Source organism: Typopeltis vanoorti, chromosome 1, assembly GCF_054136105.1.
Source record: "Typopeltis vanoorti isolate ZY-2024b chromosome 1, IOZ_Tvanoo_1.0, whole genome shotgun sequence".
Taxonomy (NCBI): domain Eukaryota; kingdom Metazoa; phylum Arthropoda; class Arachnida; order Uropygi; family Thelyphonidae; genus Typopeltis; species Typopeltis vanoorti.
In genome coordinates, this window is record NC_143549.1 from 21,443,429 (window position 1) to 21,468,998 (window position 25,570).

The following is a 25,570-nucleotide window of genomic DNA, read 5'->3' on the forward strand; positions in this document are numbered from 1 at the left end:
ATATAGGTAGATTGATACGGTACAAAGTGCCTTAGACGATAGAAATATAAGATCTGGTAATGTTGGAGTCTTGACAAGTAACAGACTGATTTGGAGGAAAATTGTAGATAGGAAGTTAGTAATGATGTAATTTTTTCATCTAGTACTGTCATATCCTGTACACCCCTTGAGGGTACATGGCAGGAATTTGATGATGATGATGAAGTAAAGATTCTGATCTTGCTTCCTTGGAATGATAGGACAGCATTGAGAAGTACCATGATCAACAAGTTAATGGGAAGATTGTATAAGAGGATTATATGCAGATTATAGATGCATGGAGAGAATTTGATGGATGAAAGGACCATTATATGCCTGATGGACTGCACTTGCATGGTTTTGGAGTTAGATGCTTGGAGAAAATGTTGTTCAGTGACCATTTGGCAGTGCAAAATCAGGAAAACTAATATTAGGAGAGGAGAGCAATCAAGCATGTGTCTAGCCACCCCTTGCACAAATCCTGAGTGAGTGCAAGAATTACTATGAGGAAGTAGCCATGTAAGGGATAGATGAGTATGAATACAGGAATGATTGTGAAGAGCTGGGTGCAATTTTCCAATTTTGAGATTGTCTCTGTAAAGAGATTTTTACTCTGAGTGTTTAGTATTTACACAAGGGTTCAATTCCGATTGGTGCAATGACTTTTAGCTATTTCTTTTAGAATCCGGAAATTATTGATTTGAGACCAAATGAAAAAAAAATATACACATTTAATAAAACTAAAACAATATGCACACTTTAAATAAAATTACATAACTACAAAATACTGAATCCAAGGCCTTCTAAAATAAATGTACACCGTGAAAAATAAGTCATGAATAACCATCAATGCCTAAGCTTATCTGTTAGATAGGTACACTTTAGAGATTTTCTTAATTCAAAAATATTAGAATCATCCATTCTCTGACTCATTTTATTACTGGATTGTTTAGCATACTTAATCACCTCTACCAGACTAAACAGCTTCTTTTCTGTGGATCCTGTCCTTTATTTCCCTTATGCAGCATGCAACATTATTTCTCCTGTCTCACCAAAGTATAAATACTCTTACCTCCTGCAGTTCAATTTGACACACAATTTACTAATTTTTGTACCAGAGGAAAAGTTTCTTCTACTACTTCATAAACAGCAGATCTAAGTTAAGTAGAGTTCTTCATGTTAAACCACTTTAGTTTCAAATTTCACCTATTGCTTTTTCCATAGAAATCCAGTGTCCTTAAGACATAAGATGAAATTTTCCATTCAGCATTTCCTCGAACATTCAGTTAGAACGCCGACTGCAATATCTTCTTTTATTTACTAAATACTTGACAGTCACAACTCCTCCAGTTTAAAGACTCACAGCTTTATGACTCCTTTTCAGAATCTGCTATAATGGCTTAAGCAAGTTTGAGCATGGTTAGTAGTTGGAAGGGGAACCAATCATTCGATGCTGTTGGCACACTCTCCCTTGATGAGTCTTTGGACTCCCTGGAGGTGTTACATAATAATAATAATAATAATACTCTCCCGACTGTCACATTAAAAAAACTTTATAAGAACAAAATTCTCAGGTCTGCATTCTTAAACTTTGGAATGGATATTTTCATTCCAAACTGTTTTACTATAATATTTAATTATATATAGCTCTTTGTAAATTGTCTTCCCTATTTGATATTATTACCTGATCATCTGCAAATAATAGTGCATTTATATTGTTATTCCAGGAAATTTCTATACTGTATTATTCCACTATAAAAATTGTTATCATTAAGACCTGGTTGTCAGAGAATGATGTGGTTACAGGGATAGCATGTAATTGATGTTGTATTTTTAGAGAAGACAGATGAAATAGGGCAGGAGGAGGAGTATTATTAATGATAGCTGAAGAACTTGAACCAACAAAACTAGAAGTTAAGGAAAATTGTAGATCTGAGGGAAATGGTTCCTTTGAAACTGTTTGGTGTGAGATAGAGGCCAATAGACAAAATATGTTGTTGGTTGTTGCTATAAACTTGGGATTCCAGAAGAATATGTCAGTAACACATGAGCAAATTAGCACAATGAGTGTAGGCCAAATAATTATCATGGGAGATTTCAGCTATGGGGATATAGATTGGAAAAGGAAAGTGCACATGGCAAAATGGAAATGGAATTTATACAGTGATGGAGGGGCCCAGGAGTTTGAGTCTCAGATCTGGTAATAGCATTAGAAGATCTATCTATAACTACAGGTAGCAACTCTATCTCCAATCGGGGAAAGTGACCATGCAATCTTGTCCCTGGTGGTTGCCCAACATGTGGTAATATCAATCAAGAAAGGGTTTATGTAGAACTAGAAAGCTGGAAATTATGAAAAGTTATGTCAGCTTGGAGCTGTGCAATAGCATAAGAGTCTACATGGAATGAATGTCATTAGTTCAATTTAATGAGTTCATTAGTTAATGAATGTCATGACATGGGAAGCGGTCTGGGATTGTTTGGGCAAGACAGTATCAGACTATATATCTGGGGTCAGGAGGCTTACCTGAGTAGTGATTAAGTAAGAATATAAAGCAGATGCTGCAGAAAAAAAAAAAAAAAAAAAAGAAAGCATTGTGGAAGAAATATAAACAAAAAGGTGATTAGCATCTCATGAGCAATATAGCATCAAGCAAGAAGGTTAAGAAGGCTAAATAAGATTTTGAGAGAAAATTAGCTAAGCAGGTCAAAGTAAATCCAAAATTTTTTCCTACATAGCAAATAAGAAAAAGAATGGTTATGGAAAGATAACTTTATTCAGTGCTGATGGTAGGAACGTGACAGAAACAAAAGAAGTTCAGTTACTAAGTAAGTAATTGAAGTAAGTTACTAAGTAAACAGAAGAAGTTCAGTTACACTTTGCAAGGGTATATCATCCAGGTGGTGGTGACTTTGCAGTCACTGAGGTGACAGAGACTGATGTGAGAATTGAGGTAGATGAACTTGGGGGTACTCAGTATATTGAAAAATACGAGGGTGGTCTGAAAAGTTCTCAGCCTCAACACCATGAATGGCAACATTATCGGCTAGATTTTTTTTTTTTCTAAGTTGGTACATCTGTCATAAGCATCCATGTGAAATTGCAAGTCATTCTATCAAGTAGTTTGTTTTATATAGCTGTCTGAAGCAAAAGTGTTGTCTGCTTCCCTTGAAATGGATAAAATTGAGTATCATGCGGTTATAAAATTCTTTGTAAAAGAAGGTTTAACGCCTAAAGAAATTCATTCCCAGTTCATAAAAGTTTATGGGCACTCTTCTCCTTCGTTTTCGATAATTAAGAAATGGGCTGCTGAGTTTAAACGTAGCCGTGAAGGACGTCCATAAAGTGTAACAACACCAGAAATCATTGATCAAGGGCACAATATGGTATTGGATGACCGGTGAGTCAAAGTGCATGGAATTGCTGAGACTGTAGGTATTTCAAAATTTCAGACTTGGATTCACCATTACACACCAGAATCCAAACATCAGTCAAAACAGTGGACAGAAGCAGCTTGTTCGGTGTCAAAGAAGACAAAGTCAATTCCATCAGCAGGAACGGTCATGGCATCGGTGTTTTGGAATACTAAAGGCATTTTATTAATTATCTTGAAAAGGGCAAAACAATAACCAGGGAACATTATTCCGATCTTTTAACCAGACTAGATGAAAAAAATTTGTGAGAAAAGACCCGGTTTTCAGAAGAAAAATCATCTTTCATCAGGACAATGCACCTGCCCACAAAGGTGTTTTGGCAATGGGAAAATTAAGGGATCTGCACTATGAATTGTTGAAATATCCACCCTATTCCCCAGATTTGGCTCCCTCTGACTTCTGTCTCTTCCCAAAACTAAAACTCTTCCTCGCTGGTCAGCATTTTTCTTGTATCAAGAGGTGATTGCAGCTGTAGAGGGGTATTTTCAGGATCTTACTGACAACCACTAGAGGGATGGGATAATGGCGCTGGAGCATCGCTGGAATAAATGTATTAGTCTTAAGGGAGATTATGTTGAAAAATAAAAATAATTTTGAAATTGTAAATTCATTTTTTTAATTGTTAGGCCGAGAACTTTTCAGACCACCCTCATACTGTATAAATATGAATACAGCAGTTGGCATCCAGTGTGTCAGCTCATGTGCTATGAGAATGTGCAAGTGAAATGGCAACACATCCCAAGGTTCCATTGGAGTGGAAAGAAGGTAAGATAGTTCTATTATATAGTTCCATTTAAAGGTGGCTCCTAGAGAGAAGTATCAAATTACAGACCAATTAATATCTCTGGAGTGGTGGTTAAAGTATTGGAAAAGTTAGTGAAAGGGTAAACAGGAAAATGTGAATATGATAATCTACAGGGGGGAGCAGCATGGCCCTGGTAAAGGGAGGTCTTCCTACCTTAGTAATTTATTTGCATCATATAATAAGGTGACAACAGAATTGGATAAAGGAAATGGCTACACTATGATGCTGCTTCACTTTGCAAAGACATTTGACACAATTCCACATGGGAAATTATTACATAAGTTGGAGTAAATAGGAATGGATATGAGGTTGGTGGCATGGATCAGGAGGGTAGGTAATAGATAGACAAGATATCAGTGGGTGTTGCATGGAGTTTAATCAAAGCAAGGAGTTCCCAAGGGTTCTTTTCTGGAATCACTACTCTCATTTGTTCATGAATGATATAGCAGAAGATTTTAGAGTTGGTGGGATATTCAGTTGTGATAAAGATTAGATATCTTGAAGGATGACTTAAATAAATTGGCAGGTTGGGCAAAGGATAGTGGTTGTCAGTTTAATGTTGTAAAATGTAAGGCAATGCAGTTGGGGTTATATCATGTTGAAGTAGATTACAGGAAATTAATGAGGCTAGGGATCTTGGGTTGATGATGGATAGCTATCTGATATTCAGAGGACATATCACAGGAGTTGGCAGAATAGCTCAGAGGATTACTTGGATGTTGAAGAACACATTGACAAGTAAAGATAGAGGTTATTATCCCTCTTTGTATTGCTGTGATTTGGTCAGATGTTTACTACTGTGCACAAATTTGATAACCTGCATTTCTAGGGAACTGAGAGGTGGTGGAAAGGATTCAGAGATGAGTGAGAAAGCTAGTGACAAGTCTGTGGAATGTACCCTATGAGGACAGATTGAGGGTGTGTGGGTTGCACTGTGTAGGGAGAGAGAGAGAATATGATAGAAACTTATAAGCTTCTAAAGGGATTCTATAAGATTGACAGAAACTAAATTTTTCAATACGTGGAGAGTTGAGCAAGAACAATGGGTCACATTTGGAGGTTGTCTAAGAATGTGATTAATAAGGGTGTACTGACTACGTTCTTTACTTCGAAAGTGCTGAATGAGCAGAACGATTTGCCAGAGGTGGTGGTGAGTGCCCCAAACAGTAAATAAGCTTAAGATGTATGATAGGTATTGTGTTAATGGATGGTGTGGATCTCCTGCAATGAGTCTTTTGACTCCATGGAGGTACCCATATAAATAATGATGATAATTATAATAAAATATATTAGGTATTGTTTTTTCAGAATATTTTCTCATGTTTTTCAAAAATGATTCTCTCAATGACTGAAAATCTCAGAATGATTTCATACTTGGTTGTGTGTAAACATTTGGTAAACCTCATTGTGAACCCATTGGTATTGTGAGTAATTTGCTATAATGTACAAAACTGTAGAATAGTTTTGTGCGTGTGTCTAGGGTTTTGGTTGGGTCATGCCTTTTTTAGTATTTATGTTGAGTAAGTTTGCTATAGTGAAAGTGAAATGTATTTTGTCATATCGATATATTGTAGTGCAGTAATTTTCATTTGCAAGCTAGTTTTCCAGACAGTTTCCAAAACTTTTTATTTTCTGTAATTGCATATTTTCATTTAGGATCATTGCTAAAATTCACTCTTCCAATTTCACTGTTTTCATCTCAAACTTAAGCAAGCAAAATATGGCTTTCTTGGTTGGTTGGTTGAGTGATTAGCATATCTTCTCTTCAACCAACCAACAGCTTTGGGTTCAAATCCCTTCTTGAAGCCACCTCTCTGTTTATTGGAAGCCCTAAGTAGATTAATTAAATTTCATGTAAACCTCTTGTGTATGGGCTTAACATTAAAATAAAAAAAAAAAGTTGTAATTTTCACAAAAGGAGATTCACAATGTTTTTTTTTTTTTAGTGAGCTGGTAGTTAAAAATTTACCACCACAATCCTGTTTTTATATATCATTTCATTGCATTTTATATCATTTTTAAAAAATGCAGTATCTAAATGCAGTTTATTTATTTTCAACTTTAAAATAGCGACCAGAATTTATCCCCCCAATTCCAGTTCCTCCCATTCATCCTCCTACACATGAACCGGTTGTGGAATCAGCCTGGGAAAGAGGTTTGAGACATGCTAAGGAGGTAAGCACTTATTTTTATTAATGTAATTCATATGTATTTGTTGAAGTAGAGAATTTTTTGAAATATATATCCAATTCAGCATGTTGTAATTGATTAAAAAATAAAATGCTTGCAAACAGAAGAATTAACTGTCAAATATATAAGGTCAAAGCTGTTTCTGTCATCTATTGTGAAATTGGGTGATTCATTCTGTATATCGTTATGGCCTTAAGAGATCAGTAGAACTTTATTCTGCTGATGTTATTTTCAGTGAAGACATTGCCTCTCAGTATTTTGAAACTGCTTGGTATAACTTATTAAAATTTTTTGTTACAACATATAAGGCACTAGTGTGTGCACATAAATACAGAGAGAGAGAAAAAATGTTTCTCCTTCATAGGTGTTTTCCTATAAAGAAGAAACAGTATATGGCAATCATATTGTGGTTAACTGATAGGTTTAGTTATTAAAATAAATTATGATGTGTGTGTGTGAAGGGCTGGGGGAGCCTTTTTGTAGGTTATGTCCCCCTTTTGGTCAAAATTTCTGGAAGTGAAACTCAGAAGAACAAGCTGGGTTTAGCTAAATAAGATACTTTAAGGTAATTGGTTGATGTGCTATAGGCTTTACAAGAGGCTGAAAAACCTTTAGCACATCTGGACTCATTGTGTGTGTGTGTATGAATATAAAAAATAAGAAGGAACCTATTATATGCTTTTTGAACAACTGTTTGTGATGTAGAAAGTATTTTACCTTGGCTATAATAAATGTTAAAAATACCAAGCTATTTATTCTACTTTTACCATGAGTTGCCTTGGTCTTGCACTACGTGCAGGGTTAGCTAGACTTGCAACACTTGCAGGCGCAAACTTGACTTGTTTGTCTGTTTGCTTACTTGGGAAATGGAGTAAAACCAGGTTTAAAATAGCTTGGTATCTTTAACAACTGTTTGTGACATTTATTTTAAGTATAATTGTTTGTGTTGGATACATATAATGAAGAAGAAACAAATCTCAAGTTGTCTTACTGGTGCCTTATATATATATATATATATATATATATATGCATGAAGGCTCTTCCAAAGAAGTATGAAGATGTACAATAGGCAGAAGAGGTTCAGCAAGAGCAGGACAGTGAGTGAATGTTGACAGCAGCTCTTGTGTTTATCAAGACTTAAAAAAAGGAAACTGAAGGAATGATGGCAACACAATTAGAATGCCCTGTGGGAACGTGATCAGAAAAGAAGGGGGGGATGTCATTTAGTCATTGGTTTTTCATCTTCTGGATAACATCAAGTATTTTTAGGTAAGATTTTAGTGCACTACCTCAAATGTTAGTGATTGATTTTAATTCAGAATGCGTCAAGAAAGTCTCATTGACTATAAGAAAATAAGACAATGAAAATATAAGGCTTAAGAAATAAGAATGAACCTCATTGATTGTCAACGTTGCTAACATCTTCACTGCTGCACGATATGTGTACAAAAGTTTAAAAAAGGATCAGTTGAGTGAGCAGCTTTCAAAGACGAATGTAGATCAAATATACAAATATTATTCAAGAAACTCTGAAAGAGTTTGAAAATGAGAATTAAACCTTCAAAGACTCTGGCAGAATTGATTGCTTCAGTCAGTGGAGCATGTGGAGAAGTTCTCTGAATAATTAAATTCCATTATGGAATCAAAAAGTTAAAGAGGTAACTTTTTGATTCTTCCTTTCCAGTCATGGAAAGGAAGAAATTACATCAAATGATATTAGCAAGTATGTCATCTTACGTTTTGAGAGAACACATTTCTTAATCTTTTAAGGCACTTTGTATTGTATCAATCCATCTACAGCTTGGTCTTCCTCTGGGTCTTTTTCCTGCCAACCTGGCAAAGAACACTCGTTTTCCTAATGTTTCTTCTCCCATTCTGAGATTAACTCTACTAACACATTCCTGAAAGTTAGCAATGGCAAGTTATTTCCTAATATATCCTCATTTTTTAATGTGATACTGCCATTGATGCCATCACTCCACTATTCTTTCTCAGAACTCTCATATCAGAGTCCTCCAGTCTTGGTTCAAGTTTTTTTTTGTTTCTAACCCAGCTCTCAGATCCATAAGTTAAAATTGGTTTGAAACACTGTCTTGTATACAGCTAATTTAGTGTTTTGACTAATTTCTCTCTTATTTCATATAAATTTATTCAGCTGGCTTCCTACCATACCAGCTTTACTAATTCTCTTGTCTCTATTTCTGTATTCAATTTGCCATCTTCACTAAATATTGTGCCTAAATAGCTGAAATGTTTTATTGTTCTGTAGGTTCAGCATTCAGTTGAGGTTTTTCAGTGTTTCTGCCTATTTTCATTGACTTTGTATTTTTATTGCTAATTTTCATATCAAATTTATTACAACAGTTATTCGATTTACTCAGGCAATTTTGCAGGCTTGTACTGGATTTGCTCAGAAGTATAACATCATCTACATAATGTAAAGAACTAAGATTAACATTCAGTTTTGATATCAGATTTAATACAACTTTCTTTCATAATGTGATCCATAAAGATAATGAATAGCCATGCAGATAGTGTGCACCCTTGTCACACATATGATTTAACATCAAAACATCTTCCAGTACCTCCTTCACTTCTAACTGCTGATTTAGCTTAAATAGAGACAATGTATTTTTCTATATAATATCCCATGTATGCCATATAACTGTAGCATTTTGAAGAGCTTTCCTTTTGGCACTTTGTGATATGTCTTTTACAGATCAACACGTTAAATACAAATTCTTCTTATATTCCCAAGATTTCTCAACTATTTCTCTTAAAGTGAAAATCTGATTCTAATAACCTCTGTTTGGTCTGAATCCAGCTTTTCTTTACAAAGCTTCCCATACACAATTTTTCTTAGCCATTTTTTAAGTGTATTTCCATAAATCTTACCAGAACAATCAGTAGGGAAATATCTCTGTAATTCTCGTATTCGGTTTTATTTCCTTTTTTATAAATGGGTACTATGAGAGCTCTACTCCAATCATGTGGAATTTGTCCCTCTGTCCAGGCCTTCTGAACTATGCAGTGCAGCTACTGCAAGACTTTTATACCTCCATACTTGAGTATTTTTGGTAGATACCAATTTAGAAATGTTTTTGGAAAATTTGGAGGAAAAAACAAAGCTGATATTTATGAAACAAAGCAAATGAAGGCAACTGCATGATTCACAAGGCTTGGTCTACATTGATCACGTTATGAAAGAAAGTTCCTGACAAAATCATTAAAAATAAGGATCAAAAGAAACTTGATATTGTTAGCATTTAAGAATGTGTGGTTAGAGCTAATCTAAAGTGGTATGGTCACTTCTATAGAATGGAAGAGGAAAGGTTAGCAAAACAGGTGTTTGTTCCCAAGACCCAGTGCTTGTTGATTTTTCTGTTCAGGACATGGACCAGTTATCACTAACACCATGTTTCAACATAAAGATATGTACAAATTTACATGAGTGAGAAAGAGAGAGAGAGAGAAGAAAAAAAAGCTTTACTTTTTGACTTATTATTGAAATTTGAAGCAATCATTGCTTAGTTTTAATAAGGCAGAATAAAATATAGATGTTAAAAAATATGTAATAACATTTTTAAATAATTAAAGTTGAGCAGCTTTTACAGATGAACTGTAAAAGCTGCTCAACTTTATGTCCTTAGAAATAGTCTTAACTATACAAGAAATATTATTCAATATTGTTTGTAGAGAGCTCCTGAACAGATAAGTATTATTTTGAGTAATAATTGGTAAATTTGCTTGAATCTTACATAGTATTATTTACTTTTCATATCTTAGTGTGTCTGTGTGATTTGTGTTTTTTCTGAGTATTTTAATTAGGAAATTGATAGATATGATTATTTGTGCACATATAATTTTAGACAAAAATGGCATCCAGGTTGCTATCTTTGTCTAAAAATTTTAATTTAAAGGATTTGATTCAGTGTACTGCTTGCAAAATGTATGCATTGAGGAGAACGGTTGGAGTCTGGTTAAACAACGATAGTGGAGTGAATGTGTGTAGAAAGTGTAAGGAATGTGAGGATTTAAATAATGTTTCAGGTCGGGAGACTTCATATCATTGTTGAAAGTGAGAATGTAGAAAATAGTGATATTTGCGAGGTAGTACCTGATAGCTGTGAGAGTGGTGTTGAAAGTGAGAACGAAAGTAAACATACAGAACGAATGAATGAATTAATGGAAAATAAAAATGATGAGACTGATGCAATGAGTGAGATCGCACAGTTACGCAGAGCGATACACAGGGCAATCAGCAGTTGAAGCGTTAGCAAAAATGTTTACCGAGCGTACCGACTAATAAACGGCAAAAGTTTGATAGGAAAAATAAGAGTATGATAGTGAGTGTAAACAAAATGAAAGAGCGAGTGTTGTACGGAGATTCTTTAGTAAGAGGTGTGATATTTGAGAGCTTAACAAAATCATACCAACCTGGTGCAAATGTTAAGGATGTAAGTGAGTCAATTAGAATGCAAAAGCAGCGGGTGAAAGAATTAATAGTAGTAGCAGTACAAATGATTTGAAAGGAGACAAAATGACTATGAGAGAGGATTTGAAGGAATGCCTTGAGGTAGCAAAAGAGAAGAGTGAGAGAGTTAGGATGGTGAGTCTGTTGCCACGGTATGACAGTGAAGAGTATAGATGGAGGACTATAATTGCTAATGACGTTATGAGCGAATTATGCAGGAGGAGTGGTGTGGAATATGTGGATGTGTGGAGTGAGTTCGATGGGCGAAAGGATTTATATAAGATGGATGGTTTACATTTGAATGGATTTGGTGTACGGAGACTTGAAAAGGTGCTGAATGTAGTGGATGTGCAGAATCAGGGAAACTAGAGTTATTAAGGGGAGGGGGAAGTAGATATGCAGACTTTAAGGAGACAGCTGAGTGTATGAATGTGTGTAATATGCCCGAGCCAGTACAAAAGACAACAAATAAGAATGGGATAGTTAGTATAAAGCATCAAAATAGGGATGGGACAAATGGGCTTCTGCAATTCATGTATACTAATGCCAGAAGTATTAGGAACAAGAAGGAAGAATTTTTGGCCTAGGTTGGCACTTCCAGGCCACAGGTTATTGGCACTAGTGAAACATGGCTGACAGAAGATGATATAGCTTGTGGATTTAATGCGAGGGGTATGGTGTGTTCAGGAGTGATGGAGAATAAAAGGGGGGGGGGGGAGGAAGAGTGCTATTGGTGATAGCTGATGAGCTACAGCCAAGGAGAATAGAAGTGGAACTGCAGGATAGAGAAAAGAGAAAATTTGAGGTTATTTGATATGAGATTTAAACTAGCAGAACAAAATATACAGTTGGGTTCTGGTATAGACCACGTGATGGAATAGATGGTGGAGATAGTATGCATAAGCAAATAGAAGAAATGAGTGGAAGGAGGGTAATTATTATGGGTGATTTCAATTATGTTAACATTGACTGGAAGGAGGAGAGGACACATGGGAGGAAGGAATTGGATTTTATGCGGTTATTAAGGGATAACTATCTGCGACAGCATGTAATAGAAAATACTAGGGGTCAGAGAGTGCTTGACCTTGTAATTGCATCTGAGAATTTGGCTGTAACGAATATGACCACGTTGCCACCATTTGGTGAGTGTGATCATAGGGTCTTGACTTGGGAGGTGGCTAAAGGAGTGGAATTTGCAATTAAGACAGGGTACATATGGAATTACTCAGCTGGTAAGTATGACAAGCTTAGGAGTTTGATTGGTTCAGTGCCATTGCATGTAAAACTGCAAGGGCTAGATGTTGATAGTGCATGGGAGGCAGTTAAGAAGTGTTTCCATGAGGCAATGGCTGACTATATACCTAGAGTCCGAGTAATAAATAAGGTAGTAGTTAAATGGATGAATAACGCCATTAAGCTTGAGCTGCATAAAAAGAAACAACTATGGAGAGAATTTAAGGAGAAAGGTGACCAGCAGGCACATGAACGGTATAAAGTGCAGGCCAGAAGGGTAACGAGTGTGGTAAGAAAAGCTAAAACGAATTATGAGAGAACATAAGCCATGCAGGCTAAAGGGAATCCCAAACAGTTTTTCAATATGTTGCAAGTAAAAGAAAAAATGTATATGGCAGAATGATTTTAAAGAATGCCGATGGTAGGGAGGTAACCGAATCAGTTGATATAGTTGAATTACTGAGCGAGCACTTTGCAAGAGTATATCATCCAGGTGGTGACATTGCAGGAATGAGTGAACCAATGGATTATAAGGGAATTGTGGTGAATGAAGTGGAGGTGAATAGTCTATTACAAAACCTCAATGTCAATACATCTGTGGGATTGGATTGTATACCAGCTCGTGTTGTACGTGAAGCGGCTAAAGAATTGTCTGTGCCCTTGACTATTTTGTTTAATTTGAGTCTCTGGTCTGAGTTATTCCTGAGGGAGTGGAAAAAGGGGAAAATAGTTCCACTGCATAAAGGAGGTTCCAAGACTGCTGTTGTAAATTACCGACCGATTAGCATATCAGGAATCGTTGTCAAGGTCTTGGAGAAATTAGTCAAGAGAAAAATACAGGATTTGATAGATGAAAATGGGATACGGTAAGGGGGACAACATGGCTTTGTGAAGGGTAGATCATGCCTCAGTAACTTGCTCACGTTTTATAACACAGTGACGGCTGAACTGGATAAGGGTAATGGGTTTACAGTGATTCTACTGGACCTTGCTAAAGCCTTTGACAGGATACCACATGGAATTCTAATCAGTAAACTGCAGCATATGGGGATGGATATAGGGTTGGTGAGATAGATAGGAAGGGTGGTTGATGGAGAGATATCAGAGAGTGGTTTATTCAGGAGTAGAGTCCAAAAGACGGCCTGTGACTAGTGGTGGGCCACAAGGATCTGTTCTTGGACTACTGCTGTTTAATTTGTTCATTAACGATATAGGAAAGGATCTGAGAGGAAGTGTTCACTTGTTTGCTGATGATGCAAAGTTGGATAGAGCAATAGCGAGTGCACAGGATGTCAAAATTTTGCAAGATGATTTGGATAGTTTGGAGAACTAGGCTAAGGAAAATGGATGTCAATTTAATGTGGCAAAGTGTAAGGTTATGCATTTTGGGGTGAAAAGATTAGCAGCAGTATATCACATTGGTGGAACCGTACTCCAGGAGATTGATGAGGCCAGGGATTTGTGAGTGTTGGTGGATAGGGAGTTGAAATTTAGGGGGCACATTGCAAAAGTGGCTAAATCAGCTCATCAAATCACTTGGTTGCTGAAAAATACTTTAACAAGCAGAGACAAACAAGTTATTGTTCCTCTGTATCGAACCTTGATAAGACCCCATCTAGACTGCTTCGCCCAGATATGGGCGCCAGGGTTTCTTCTTCATTGGAAGGAGGTGGGGAAGATCCAGAGACGAGTGACCAAGATGATAGCAGGTCTATGGAATGAATCTTATGAGAACGGGTTGAAGATTTGTGGGTTGCAGAAATTGGTTGATAGGCAGAAAAGGGGTGATATGATTGAGACATTCAAATTACTGAAGGGTTTCTATAAGATTAATTCAGAAGATATTTTTGAGAATAGGGCTGGTGGTGGGAGAACTAGGAGCAATACATGGAAGCTGGGCAAGAATGTGGTTAGCAAGGGTTTTAGAGCTAGGTTTTTGACTTGGAGAGTGGTGAATGAGTGGAATAAGCTGCCAGAATCTGTTGTGGGTGCCATGACTGTGAATGCGTTCAAGGCGAGGTATGATAGATACTGTGTGAATGTTGAACAGTTGTTCTTGACATGATGTTAGGGCCTCCCTCGATGAGTCTGTCGACTCCCTGGAGGTGCCCGTAATAATAATAATAAAAAATGAAAGAGTTTGAAAAGAAGAACCAACCCTTGGAGTATCAGTGGCACACACTCGGAAGAAAAGATTGTATATTGGAAGTTTCTAGCAAGTTAGTTGACATACTCTAAGACAATAAAGAGAAATATGTAATATAGCAAAGGTATGTGTAAAACTAGCTAAATAAAAAACATCGGAAAACTGGTAAGAATGAAGATAAAGGAATCAAAGAATAAAAGTGATGCAATCTGAAACTAAAGATATTCTAGTTGCTTTGATTAATTATTTTGAAAGATGGTTAAATGAAACAAACATTGACCAGAGAATGGTAGAAATATTCAAGAGGAATGCAGTCAGAAGTATTTTAATACTTGGGGTAGAAAAACTATTCAAAAGCTGAAATGTTGAACCACTGCTGAACGTTCACATGAATGTAGACAAGGCCTGGTCTACATTGATCACATTAGGAAAGAAAGTTCCTGACAAAATCATATTAAAAATAAGGATCAAAAGAAACTTGTTATTGCTAGCATTTAAGGATGTGTGGTTAGAGCTAATCTAAAGTGGTATGGTCACTTCAACAGAATGGAAGAGGAAAGGTTAGCAAAACAGGTGCTTGTTTCTAAGACCCAGCAAGTATTCCTGCTGCAAAAGGATATTTTTGTAGTTGGAGTAAATGCCGACCCACTGGATGGATAATGACGTGTTTATTGGATGTCTGAAGTGGTGAATGTCGCATTTGGTCTTCATGTAATATGAGTGACACTTTTCAAGGACATTCCCAACAGACACACAAAACATCCTCCATTTTGAGACTTCATCAGTAAAAATGCATATTAATGCTGGTGGTTCCACTGGTCAGCCCTCAGATACTACACAAAGATTGAACCTGCCAGTAACATGTCCAATGCATCAACGGGTATATCTCCTTACTACATGTCCCCACTCTTTTCTTTTCTTCCATCTAATCATCAGTAAACTAAGAATGAAACATATAAACGTTGCCAGTGATGACAATTGCATCCAAACAAATCTCCCTCAAAATCCATTTCCATCAAAAAAAGACAGCCCCCACCACATACAAATCATGTCATAAATCAACACATATTCAAAACCCCTCACCTCCACATCCATTTGATGAATAACATCCATAGCAAAACACCAATATTAATGACCTTCATCATCACTTACTGTCATCCAGAAACCAGACCGCCTATGTTTGGGAAAAACCCCAATTGCAGCTACAGCCACTGCTGTCATCCACCTTCATTTATGCCAGATGTTGGCAACCTTTTTTGAGATAAGAGCTGTAAAGAGTTAGTTTTTGATCTAATTAAAGAAAACAAAAGTATGGGAAACTCCTCCCTCCTCCTCCTCCCAGCTTGCACTGAGAGAAGGAGGGAGGAATTTTTTATAAAGGGGAATAGAGTGGCACAGTGTTTAATTAAAAAATATACTTTCAATATTATTTATTAATATGGAAAAAAATGTACTGCATCCAATTAGGAATTAATGTAACTTTTGCTGCTGAATTTCTTGACTGAGTCTCTCAGCATCAGTCAAGTATGCTGTGATTTTCATTTTCAAACCTACTGAACTGACTTGCTTCATTCAGAGACAGTTTTTCTTGATTTATTGTTAATATTCATGTTTCCAAATATTTGCTTGCAGAAGTACGTTGAACCAAAAATTTCCGAATGCAAATAATTTCACATTTCTTTATTTGTCTGGTAAGCTGCTCCATACATTGAACACACAGATATTATTTTGCACATGTTTTTGCTATTTTATACTTGCCGCTGCCACAATAGTTAATCTTTTGATACCTTGCAGTACATGTGCTCTGCTAGCAGTGCATTAGAAAACTAAACTGTTTGTGGCATGCTCTTCTTGTACATGTAGGCTAAAAGTTAGAGCTTCACTTACATGTTCAAGTGTGGCTCTTGCAAGCTGATTTCAGTATTTTTTTAATCTCACACACATCTTCTATCCAAGAATGAGTTTCATTCACTGGTTAAAGGTTTATAGATTTTTTAATATGTTTGGCTCACCTTTACCCTGTTATCCTACATCTTCCTAAGGGCAAGTTTGTTATGTCTATAGATGTAAATATTCACAGAGCCACTTTGCTTGCCTGTAGGTGGAAAAATCCAAGTTACCAAGAGAAAAATCCCTGCTATCTCTGTATGTGACAGATTAAGCATCCCTCAGTTTGTAACTTATAAATGTTCTTAGTTCTTTATGTTGTAGATGTAATTCAAATCGGTATCTTTCCAGCCAGCAGGCATTGTCATTCAAGAATGTATAAATAGAGCTTCTTAGCTGATATTAAATGGTTAAATCCCCACTTAAACAGAAAGGGGGAGTTAAAGGTAAGCAAATTAATTGTTGTCCCCAGCATAATGGTTGGGGGAGGTGACTGACTTGAGAAAAAAAAAAGATCTAGTTGGACTGATGCAATAAGAATTGCCTTAGAAGACCGAAATTCAAAATCTGACAATATTGACAGATTAGTCTGTCTGGAAGTTAATAATGAAGTGAATTTTTCATGCAGTACCAACATAGTATGCTGAACACTCGTAGAGGGTATATATCAATAATTTGATAATGAAGATAGTATTTTGCAATGGAAGAATGTCTTTAACAATACAGTGGTATCTCGCTAATCCGAACTAATAAAAACCGTGCTTGTTCGTATTAGTGAATTTCCCCCCAAGAGACTATAACTAGTGTTTAAGACAAAAATAATAAGATTCTAATGGTATATCAATTTAATTCTGTAAATAAATGAAGTAACTGATATGAAAAAGCTACTGTACTGAAATATAAAACTGCAATACAAAAGATTATTTTAATAAAAAATTAAGTTTATATATACTGTATTGTTGAGGATTCTGATTTAATAAAATTGCAGAGTTCAGTACATAACTTAATAAAAAAAACTCACTTTCTTGTACACAACACAAAAAAAGTTCCACAAAATAACACAAAAAAATAGTTTTTTTTTTAAATTTCTTTGTAAAAAAGTCACTGATTTTCTTTTGCTTCTCGGAAGCTAAACTTTTTTCGAACGATTCTTCTCGGAGCTGCATTAGCAATAAAATTTTGTGGAATGGCATATCTGCTTCGCCCATTCTATAGACATTGTAAAACTGTCAACTGCCTCTTCATGTTTTACTTTTTTTTTCTTCGAGTTCTTTATCATCATCATCGTCTTCTAATTCATTCTGTAGCGTCATATTTATAATTTCAGCATCTGATTCGATTTTGAATGCACTTTCAGTTCTACCTGTAATCCATTCCGTAACATATTTTTGTGAAATTTCAATATCTGGATTTATATTTTTAACCAAATTATGCACGTTTTGAATTTCCTCTTTTTGTGTATCACCATAGTTATCTTGGTAAATTCTAGAAGGCCACAGTTTTTTCATGATGCTCAAATTGCTTCAGGTTCTATGGCTTTCCAAGCAAATGTGAACACATAATAAATCAAAATAGGCTTACATTATAACCGTAGAATCGACAGTATGAAAAAAAAATACTATACTGTAATGATAATAAAATAAATAATAATAGTTAAAATAATAATTATTAAATAAAAATAACAGTGCACAAAATAATATATAATAAATAAAACTTTTTTTCTTTCAAACTGCAGTTCGGATTACTGGATGGTTCGAATTAGCGAGATACCACTATATAAATTTTACTAATTTCTTAGTTATTGTATGTGTTGTAACATTTTTTGCATAACATTTAGCTATTAGTATTATCTGTATTTTTATATGATTATTACTGATTTAGTTAATGAAGAAAGCCAACAGAAGAAAAGAACAAGAACCAGATTTTGAAGAGAAACGGCTCAATCTCAGTATTGATGAAAATGACAGAATGACCATGGATTATGACAAGGAAAATGAATTTTATGGAAGGACACCTTATAAGCGTCCTGGTGATGCATATAGTTACTTCAGGTAATGTGAAATTTCTTGTTTGAAATTGTACTATTGTAAAAATAATCATAATTCAATTATGGATCTTTTTACAGTTGTTTCTCTAATTTTAATATATCATTATTTTTGGTTTCATAACATGTATATCGGCATTTTGGATGCACCCATTATTGATGTATTATATTATTGTAGAAATGGATGAACAAGGATGTGCTGGCAATTTGGGATTTAGCCGAACAAATTGTATAATACCCCCATTGTTTTTGCCAGGGAACCAGGGTAAACAGTGTTCAACATCTCAGAGTTCAAGATCGGTACTATCAACATAAGAAGCCTGAATGGCAAAGAAATGGAGCTAGCTAAGGAATTAGATAAGTACCAGATTGACATAATAGGGGTGACTGAAACAAAAAAGACAAAAACTGGTGAGATCTTTCTGAGCAATAAATTCAGGAAATAACAATCAGGGAAAGAAGGAGTAACTGTACACAAAATACGTGGCTAAACTTCTTGAATGGTAGTCAATATCAAGTAGAGTGATGTGGGTAAATATCAGAATGGGGAACTGGACTATGAGAAGTATTTGTGCCTATGGTCAAACAGAAGGGTCTACTAAGAAGTGGAGGAATTTTTTGAGGCTTTAGAGAAAGCAGCTGACACAAAGGAAAAATTGGTCCATGTCATCATCATCATCAAATTCCTGAAATGTACCCTCAAGGGGTGTACAGGATACAATCGTACTGCGTGAAAAACTTACAGCATTACTAACTTCCTATCTACAATTTTCCTCCAAATCAGTCTATTGCTTGTCAAGACCTCAACATTATGAGATCTTATATTTCTATCTTATAAGGCACTTTTTACTGTATCAATCCACCTATATCTTGGTCTTCCTCTGAGTCTGTTTCCTGCAAACCTGGCAGAGAACACTTGTTTTGCTAATCTTTCCTTTTCCATTCAATTGATCATACTGCCTGAGATTAGCTCTGCTAATACATTCCTGGATGCCAACAATGTCAAGTTCTTTCCTAATATGATATTGCCATTGATGCCATCTATTCATTAACCTAATCTTTCTCAGGACTCTCATATCTGTGGTCACTCTAGTCCTTGGTCAAGGGTTTTATTTCTAACCCAACTCTCAGATTCATAAGTTAAAATTGGTTTGAAAACTCTTGTATACAGATAATTTGTTGTTTTGACTGATTTCTATCTTATTCCATATAAATTTATTCATTTGACTTCCCACCATACCAGCTTGATGATGATGAGGACCAACTTTTCCTTTGTATCAGCTGCTTTCTCTTGATTCTGTTGTGTATTATCATATTTAATTCACCATTGTCATGAAAACTGATGCTTAAGTTGCTGAAATGTTTTACTTGTTCTATAGGTTATCCATTCACAATGCAGTTGACATTTTCAACTATTCTACCTATTTTCATCATCTTTATCTTTTTATTGCTGACCTTCATACCATATCTATTACAACAGTTATTCAGTTTAGTCTGGGAATCTTGCAGATGTGCACTGGATTTATTTAAAAGTATAACATCATCTGCATAAAGTAGAGAGCTGAAATTAACATCTCCAATTATGATATCAGATTCAATACCATTTCCTTCATAATGTGATCCATATAAATCAGGGGTCGCCAAACTTCTTTGACCGTCGACCCTTTCAAGTGTTTCTTGACTTTTTATCGACCCCCTCTATTTTACTATTACGTAATTTTAATATTACCTAATATGTATGTTGATGAATTTTAGAACATTAACGCTTACTTGTATGTCGATGCGCAAAAATAAGACTGGGTTCGAATACGTGTAAGTATAAGTAAATAAGCAACCGCGCATGTGTTGCAATCTCGCGCCGGCCGGGTGGGAACCACCAACATCCGTTTATTGGTAAATACATCATTTTGGCCTACTTGATTGGCCTCCGTAACTATTTTCATGACCTTACTCCATCTTACAGGTCTTATTCATGTCACTGTTCCCACGATTCACTCTTAATTGCGTTGTCATTCAGGATGGAGGTAATCCAAGTTAACCGAATTAAATATTAACCATACAATGATGTCTTCAATTTTTCTATCGACCCCTAACAATGTTATATTGACCACTTTGGCGATGACTGATATAAATAATGAATAACAGAGGGGATATTGTACATTCTTGTCTGACACCAGATTTAACATTAAACATCTTCCTGTACGTCCTTCAATTCTAACTGCTGACTTACAACTCATATAAAGACTAAGTATTTCTAGATATATAAATCCCCATTGACACCATACAACTGTAACATTTTGAATAGCTTTTTTTTTCACCTTGTCAACTATTCGTCGTAAAGTGAAAATCTGATCCTTATAGTCTATTTGGAATCCAGCTTGTTCTTCAAGCCTCCCTTCCACAATCTTTCTCAAGTATACTTGCATAAATCTTACCAGGAACACTCAGTAGAGAATATGGGTACTATGAAAGCTCAACTCCTATCATCTGGAATTTTGTCCTTCGGTTCTAGGCCTTCAGAACTATGCATTCATTGCAAGACTTTTATACCTCCATACTTGAGCATTTCTGGTCGAATATCATCTATTCCTGCTGCCTCCTCTCCACATTTCACGCTATTGATGGCTTCTTCTGCTTCAAGCATGGTTATGTATTCCTTATTGCATGCCTGTTGTGTGATTTTTACCACTATGCTGTCACTGCTTGTTTTATTTAGTTATTTTTCGAGGTAATTATTCCATACATCAAGGATATCTTTTTCTCCAGTTTTGAAATGAACTTTATCATCTCTAGCATTCTTTCCTCCATTTCTGAGCTTTTTCAACAACCTCCAAAATATCTTCCCACCTTCTTGATGTTTATTTTCTATGTTCTTACCAACGTCTTACTGTGACTTTTGTTTAGCTAGTTTTTATGCGGTGTTTCTTACATTTGTCTCTGTATTTTCTAAGAGCACAAGCTGGCTTATTTGCCAGGAACTTTTGATATGCTTTCTTCTTTTCCATCGTGCCGCTTTAATTCCTGTGTACACCGTGGAGTTCTGATTTTTCTATTTTTGCACACAAACCTCACCACATGCCTCTCTTGCTGAATCAATGAATGTTTTCTTCAGGATTTGACATTGAATTTCCAAGGTTTGGTTCCTTTTTCAAACTCTTTCTTTTCTTGAATAATGTTTGTGTATTTTACTCTACGGTTTACATCTGAGAGCTGCTCAACTTCCATTTACTTTAAAACTTTCTTACATGTTATTCTTTTTGATATGAGATTCAATTTTATCCTGCTCAAGACTAAATAGTAATCACTTCCAATTTCAAATCCTATGTACACTCTGGTGTCCTGCATCTGTGAGAAAACATTACTATCAACAATAACAGTCAATGAGACTTTTCTTATTCGTTGCATCTTCTCTCCATGTGAATTTGTGCACATTTTTATGTTGGAACATGGTATTAGTAATAACCAGTCCATGTCCTGAGCAGAAATCCAACAGGTATTTGCCATTATTATTAGCTTTGCTCTTTTCTTCAAATTTTCCGAAAAATATTTTTATATGTCTGACAATCATTTCCACTACTATTTAGATTCCCAACAAGTACCAACTTTTCCTTTTTCATTGTGTCAGCTGCTTTCTCTAAAGCATAAAAAAATTCCTCCAATTCTACCTCAGTAGCACCTTCTGTGGGACCATTAGGCACAAATAAGTCTTATTGTCCAATTCCCCATTCTGATATTTGCCCAGCTATTTGTCATAAAGTGAAAATCTGATCCTGATAGTCTCTATTTATGCTGAATCCAATTTGTTCTTCACCAATCTTCTCTTCCAGAATCCTTCTCAATTATTTCTAAAGTATACTTGCATAAATCTTACTGGGAATACTCAGCAGAGAAATACCTCACATTCTTAATTCTCACATTCAGTTTTATTTCTCTTTTTGTATGGTGGTAATATGAAGACTATACTCCCATCATCTGGAATTCATCCCTCTGTCCACGCCTTTTGAACTATGCAATGCAGCCACTGAAAGACTTTTATACCTCCACACTTAAGCATTTCTGTTTGATATCATCTACTGCTGCCTTTCCATATTTGAGGCTTTTGATGGCTTTTTCTACTTCAAGTATAGATATGTATTTCTGATTGGTGAGTGGAATTTTGCATAATTTGTCAAGACTTGTAAATGGCTATTTAAGCATTTTGCACATCACCAATTCAAAGTTTTTATGCCAAAGCTAATGAACCTGCCCTGTTTGCTTTGGTAGGAACAGTTACCTCTCCTTACAAGTCCTACATGGACTTGTATAATTCTCTACCTTGGGAGTTCGGTATTATTCCATTAGACTACCTTTTGTTTGGTCTGCATGTGAAGGCGATGATGGTTAATATTGGCATGGAGTTTGACAGTGTTAACTGTACTGATCATAAAAGTATTCTTACCAATCTATACTGAAGTTCAAGATCTTAGAAATCTGTCAGTTTTGCCAATGTGTTTCTGGACTGCAATATATCCAGTCAGATCACACTTGAGAATAAAATTCTTCAATGTACTAAATTCACTGCATATAGTCTGTGGTAAAGTACTAAAGGTGCTGCTTATAGTATAGTCTAGTGGTAAAGTCCTAAATAATGCCATCTAATCTGCTAAGGGCCCTTAGGCCTCCTCTCAGTTGACATGCTTCATCTTTATTATTAGTGTAGTGCCTGCATGCACGTATCTTATTTTTTGTTTCCTGGTGATGGCAATTTGACTGCTGAAATATTGATTAACACTTTGAGTCCTATCTATGTAAATATACAACACTATGTATATATACTTACAGAAGGTCTAGGACTAAAAGTGTTAAAAATTTATTTTAGTTAATATTAGTCTACATTGTAACTTCCTTAAAGTGCTACATAAGTGTTCAAACCAGTTTTTAACATGATTCTGAAAATTGATATAGAAATAAAACAGTTTATTAGAGAATGGAAACCATAGATCATTGGCAAGGTCATACTAAAAAAGATATTAGGAAGGTACTTGTCATTGTTAGCATCTACGAATGTGTGAGCAGAGCTGTTAGAAGTATGATGATATGATTACCTAAACAGTGTGAGAGAAACTTAAGCAAAACAGATATTTGATGCCAGGAGAGCAAGAAAATAAACCATGGGAAGATAAAGAACAAGATCTTATTGATTGATGTAGTAAAATGTCTCAAAGAAGATATAAATATAAAATTTGACAATGCTGATTAGTAGGAAAGTAGTTGAGATGCTGATTAGTAGGAAAGTAGTTGAGATGCTGATTAATAGGAAAATTGTCATTAGGAAGTCAGTAATAATGTAAACTTTGCATCTGGTTCTATCATTAAATTATATTTGACAAGAAATTATGTTCTTGTTGAACCTTTTACCTGTATGCAAAGAAAGTTTGCACATGAAGGTATGTCATGCACAAAGTTTGCTTACACTGGGTAAAGAATTGAACAAGAATGTAATTTGCAATTTGTAATTATAACCAAGTGCAAAAAACTTTCTGGTAGTAAGCAGAGGATAATATGAAAATTTTATCATATCCTGTGCACCTTTGAAGGGTGCACAGGATATAATATTGGGAATTTGATGTCAATGATTAATTTTAATAAGACAGACATATTATTGATTTGACAGACTAATTCATAACTTTGTATAATTCATTGTTCAGTGTGATCTGTTTTTGTTAGGTATGATGAAACTCCAGAGACTTATGATAATGGGGAACGAGAGGCTAGAGATTATTGGCGTGGAGGACGCTATGAAAATTTTGAAGTTCGTTGGTCAAGACAAAATGCTGAGCATAAGGTAATTATAATCTTTATAGATTCATTGATTTTTACAAAATTCAGTGTTGAATTTCTGATTTACATAAGTTTTTAAAGAATGTTATTTATATTTTAACTCGTGTTTATCCTGTCATTCACAATTCATTTTATAATGCTCACATTTAATTATTGATTTGTGAGCAACATTCACTACTCACAAGTAGTGAATTCAAGAGGAACAATGAAACCAGCTAATTAATTCTTGCTGTGCATCTTTCTGTTTTAAAGACAGAGCATCACCATGAGATTCTTTCATTGCAACATTATTCAAAATATATCAGATTTTGATTAATCACATGTTATATAGTTTCAGATATTTTTTTATTATTTTTTTGAAATATTATAAAATACATACAAATCATCATAAAATATTACCGGAATCATTCATGTTTAATTTAAACGTCTTTAGCTAAGTTTCATAGCAATTATTGATATAATTATAGGAAAACAAAAAAGAGAACAACAGTTCAATTGAAAGCATGTGAAAAACAGTCCATCTGCATTGATAAATATCCAAAATTAATTACAAATTAAGGAAAACATGAATGATGAGTAATAATCAGTATGACTTCTCCAAATTGAGAAAGTTTTAGACAATCGTTTTTGTTCAGGTTTGGGTTGTGAATGTGTGCTTCATAGCTTTACTTGTAGAGTCATTCCAGAAAAAAATAACCTTTGTGTAACACTTTAAGTTATGCTCCACCAAATCCTGTGTTTTGTAGATAATACATGGCTTGCTTAACCAGATTTGTTTGAGTGAAACAAATCCTGAATTAATGACAAAGTTAAATAATTTTACAATATCAGAATGAAAGTCATTATGAAGTAATTCAGTTGTATCTGTCAGAGGAATATTTGTAAGAGTGAGATTACATCAAAACTTACTAGAAGATCTGTGGGTTGTAAGGATAATAATCCTGAAAGTTTATTTTTAAAATCTATTGATTTTTTTTTTTATGAAGGAAGCAGAATTTCCAGTAAATACAGATAGGATTTTAAGACTTTATATATCAGACATCCTATGCAGTTCACAATAGGTCTTAAGAGCACATTTTCATTATGCAATTTAGGAAGGCCATATTGTCTTTGAGCAAAAGCATGATGAACATTTTGCTTTGGTCTTTTTATTGTTTCTTCATCCCAAGAATGAACTTTGTCCTAGAGGCTGTTAAGTTTATTGATTTGTGATTGAGTTGGGTCTCAGTCAGTGCTTCTGTACGTACAATGATCTCAAGTAGAAGATTAAGATTTGTAAAATAATTGTTCTTATCATGACCTACACCTGCTCGACATTTGTTGGCCTTGGTAATAATTACGTTTTTATTACATTTTAGAGAAGATAGGGTTGAAATTCTTTTTTTTTTAGATAACATTACATTCAGGAGATATTGATTTGAATAAAATATATGCTGCACAACATCTAATTTTAGTTGCTAAATTATATGAATGATTATGAAAGCCTTTATCTATATTAACATGAAGTCCATGATTGGA

At 35.0% G+C, this 25,570-nt stretch overlaps 1 protein-coding gene across 5 annotated transcripts in view; it reads left to right on the top strand.

Annotated features, from left to right (window-relative positions):
• LOC150109825 (uncharacterized) overlaps positions 1-25,570 on the top strand; it is a 441,768-nt gene that overhangs the window by 162,489 nt on the left and 253,709 nt on the right. For all 5 annotated transcript variants that reach the window (XM_090414208.1, XM_090414244.1, XM_090414315.1 and 2 more), the window contains exons 6-8: positions 6,329-6,433; positions 18,070-18,239; positions 23,939-24,056. In XM_090414208.1, coding sequence (XP_090270334.1) covers positions 6,329-6,433; positions 18,070-18,239; positions 23,939-24,056 — 393 coding nt within the window. The remainder of the gene's footprint in view (positions 1-6,328; positions 6,434-18,069; positions 18,240-23,938; positions 24,057-25,570) is intronic.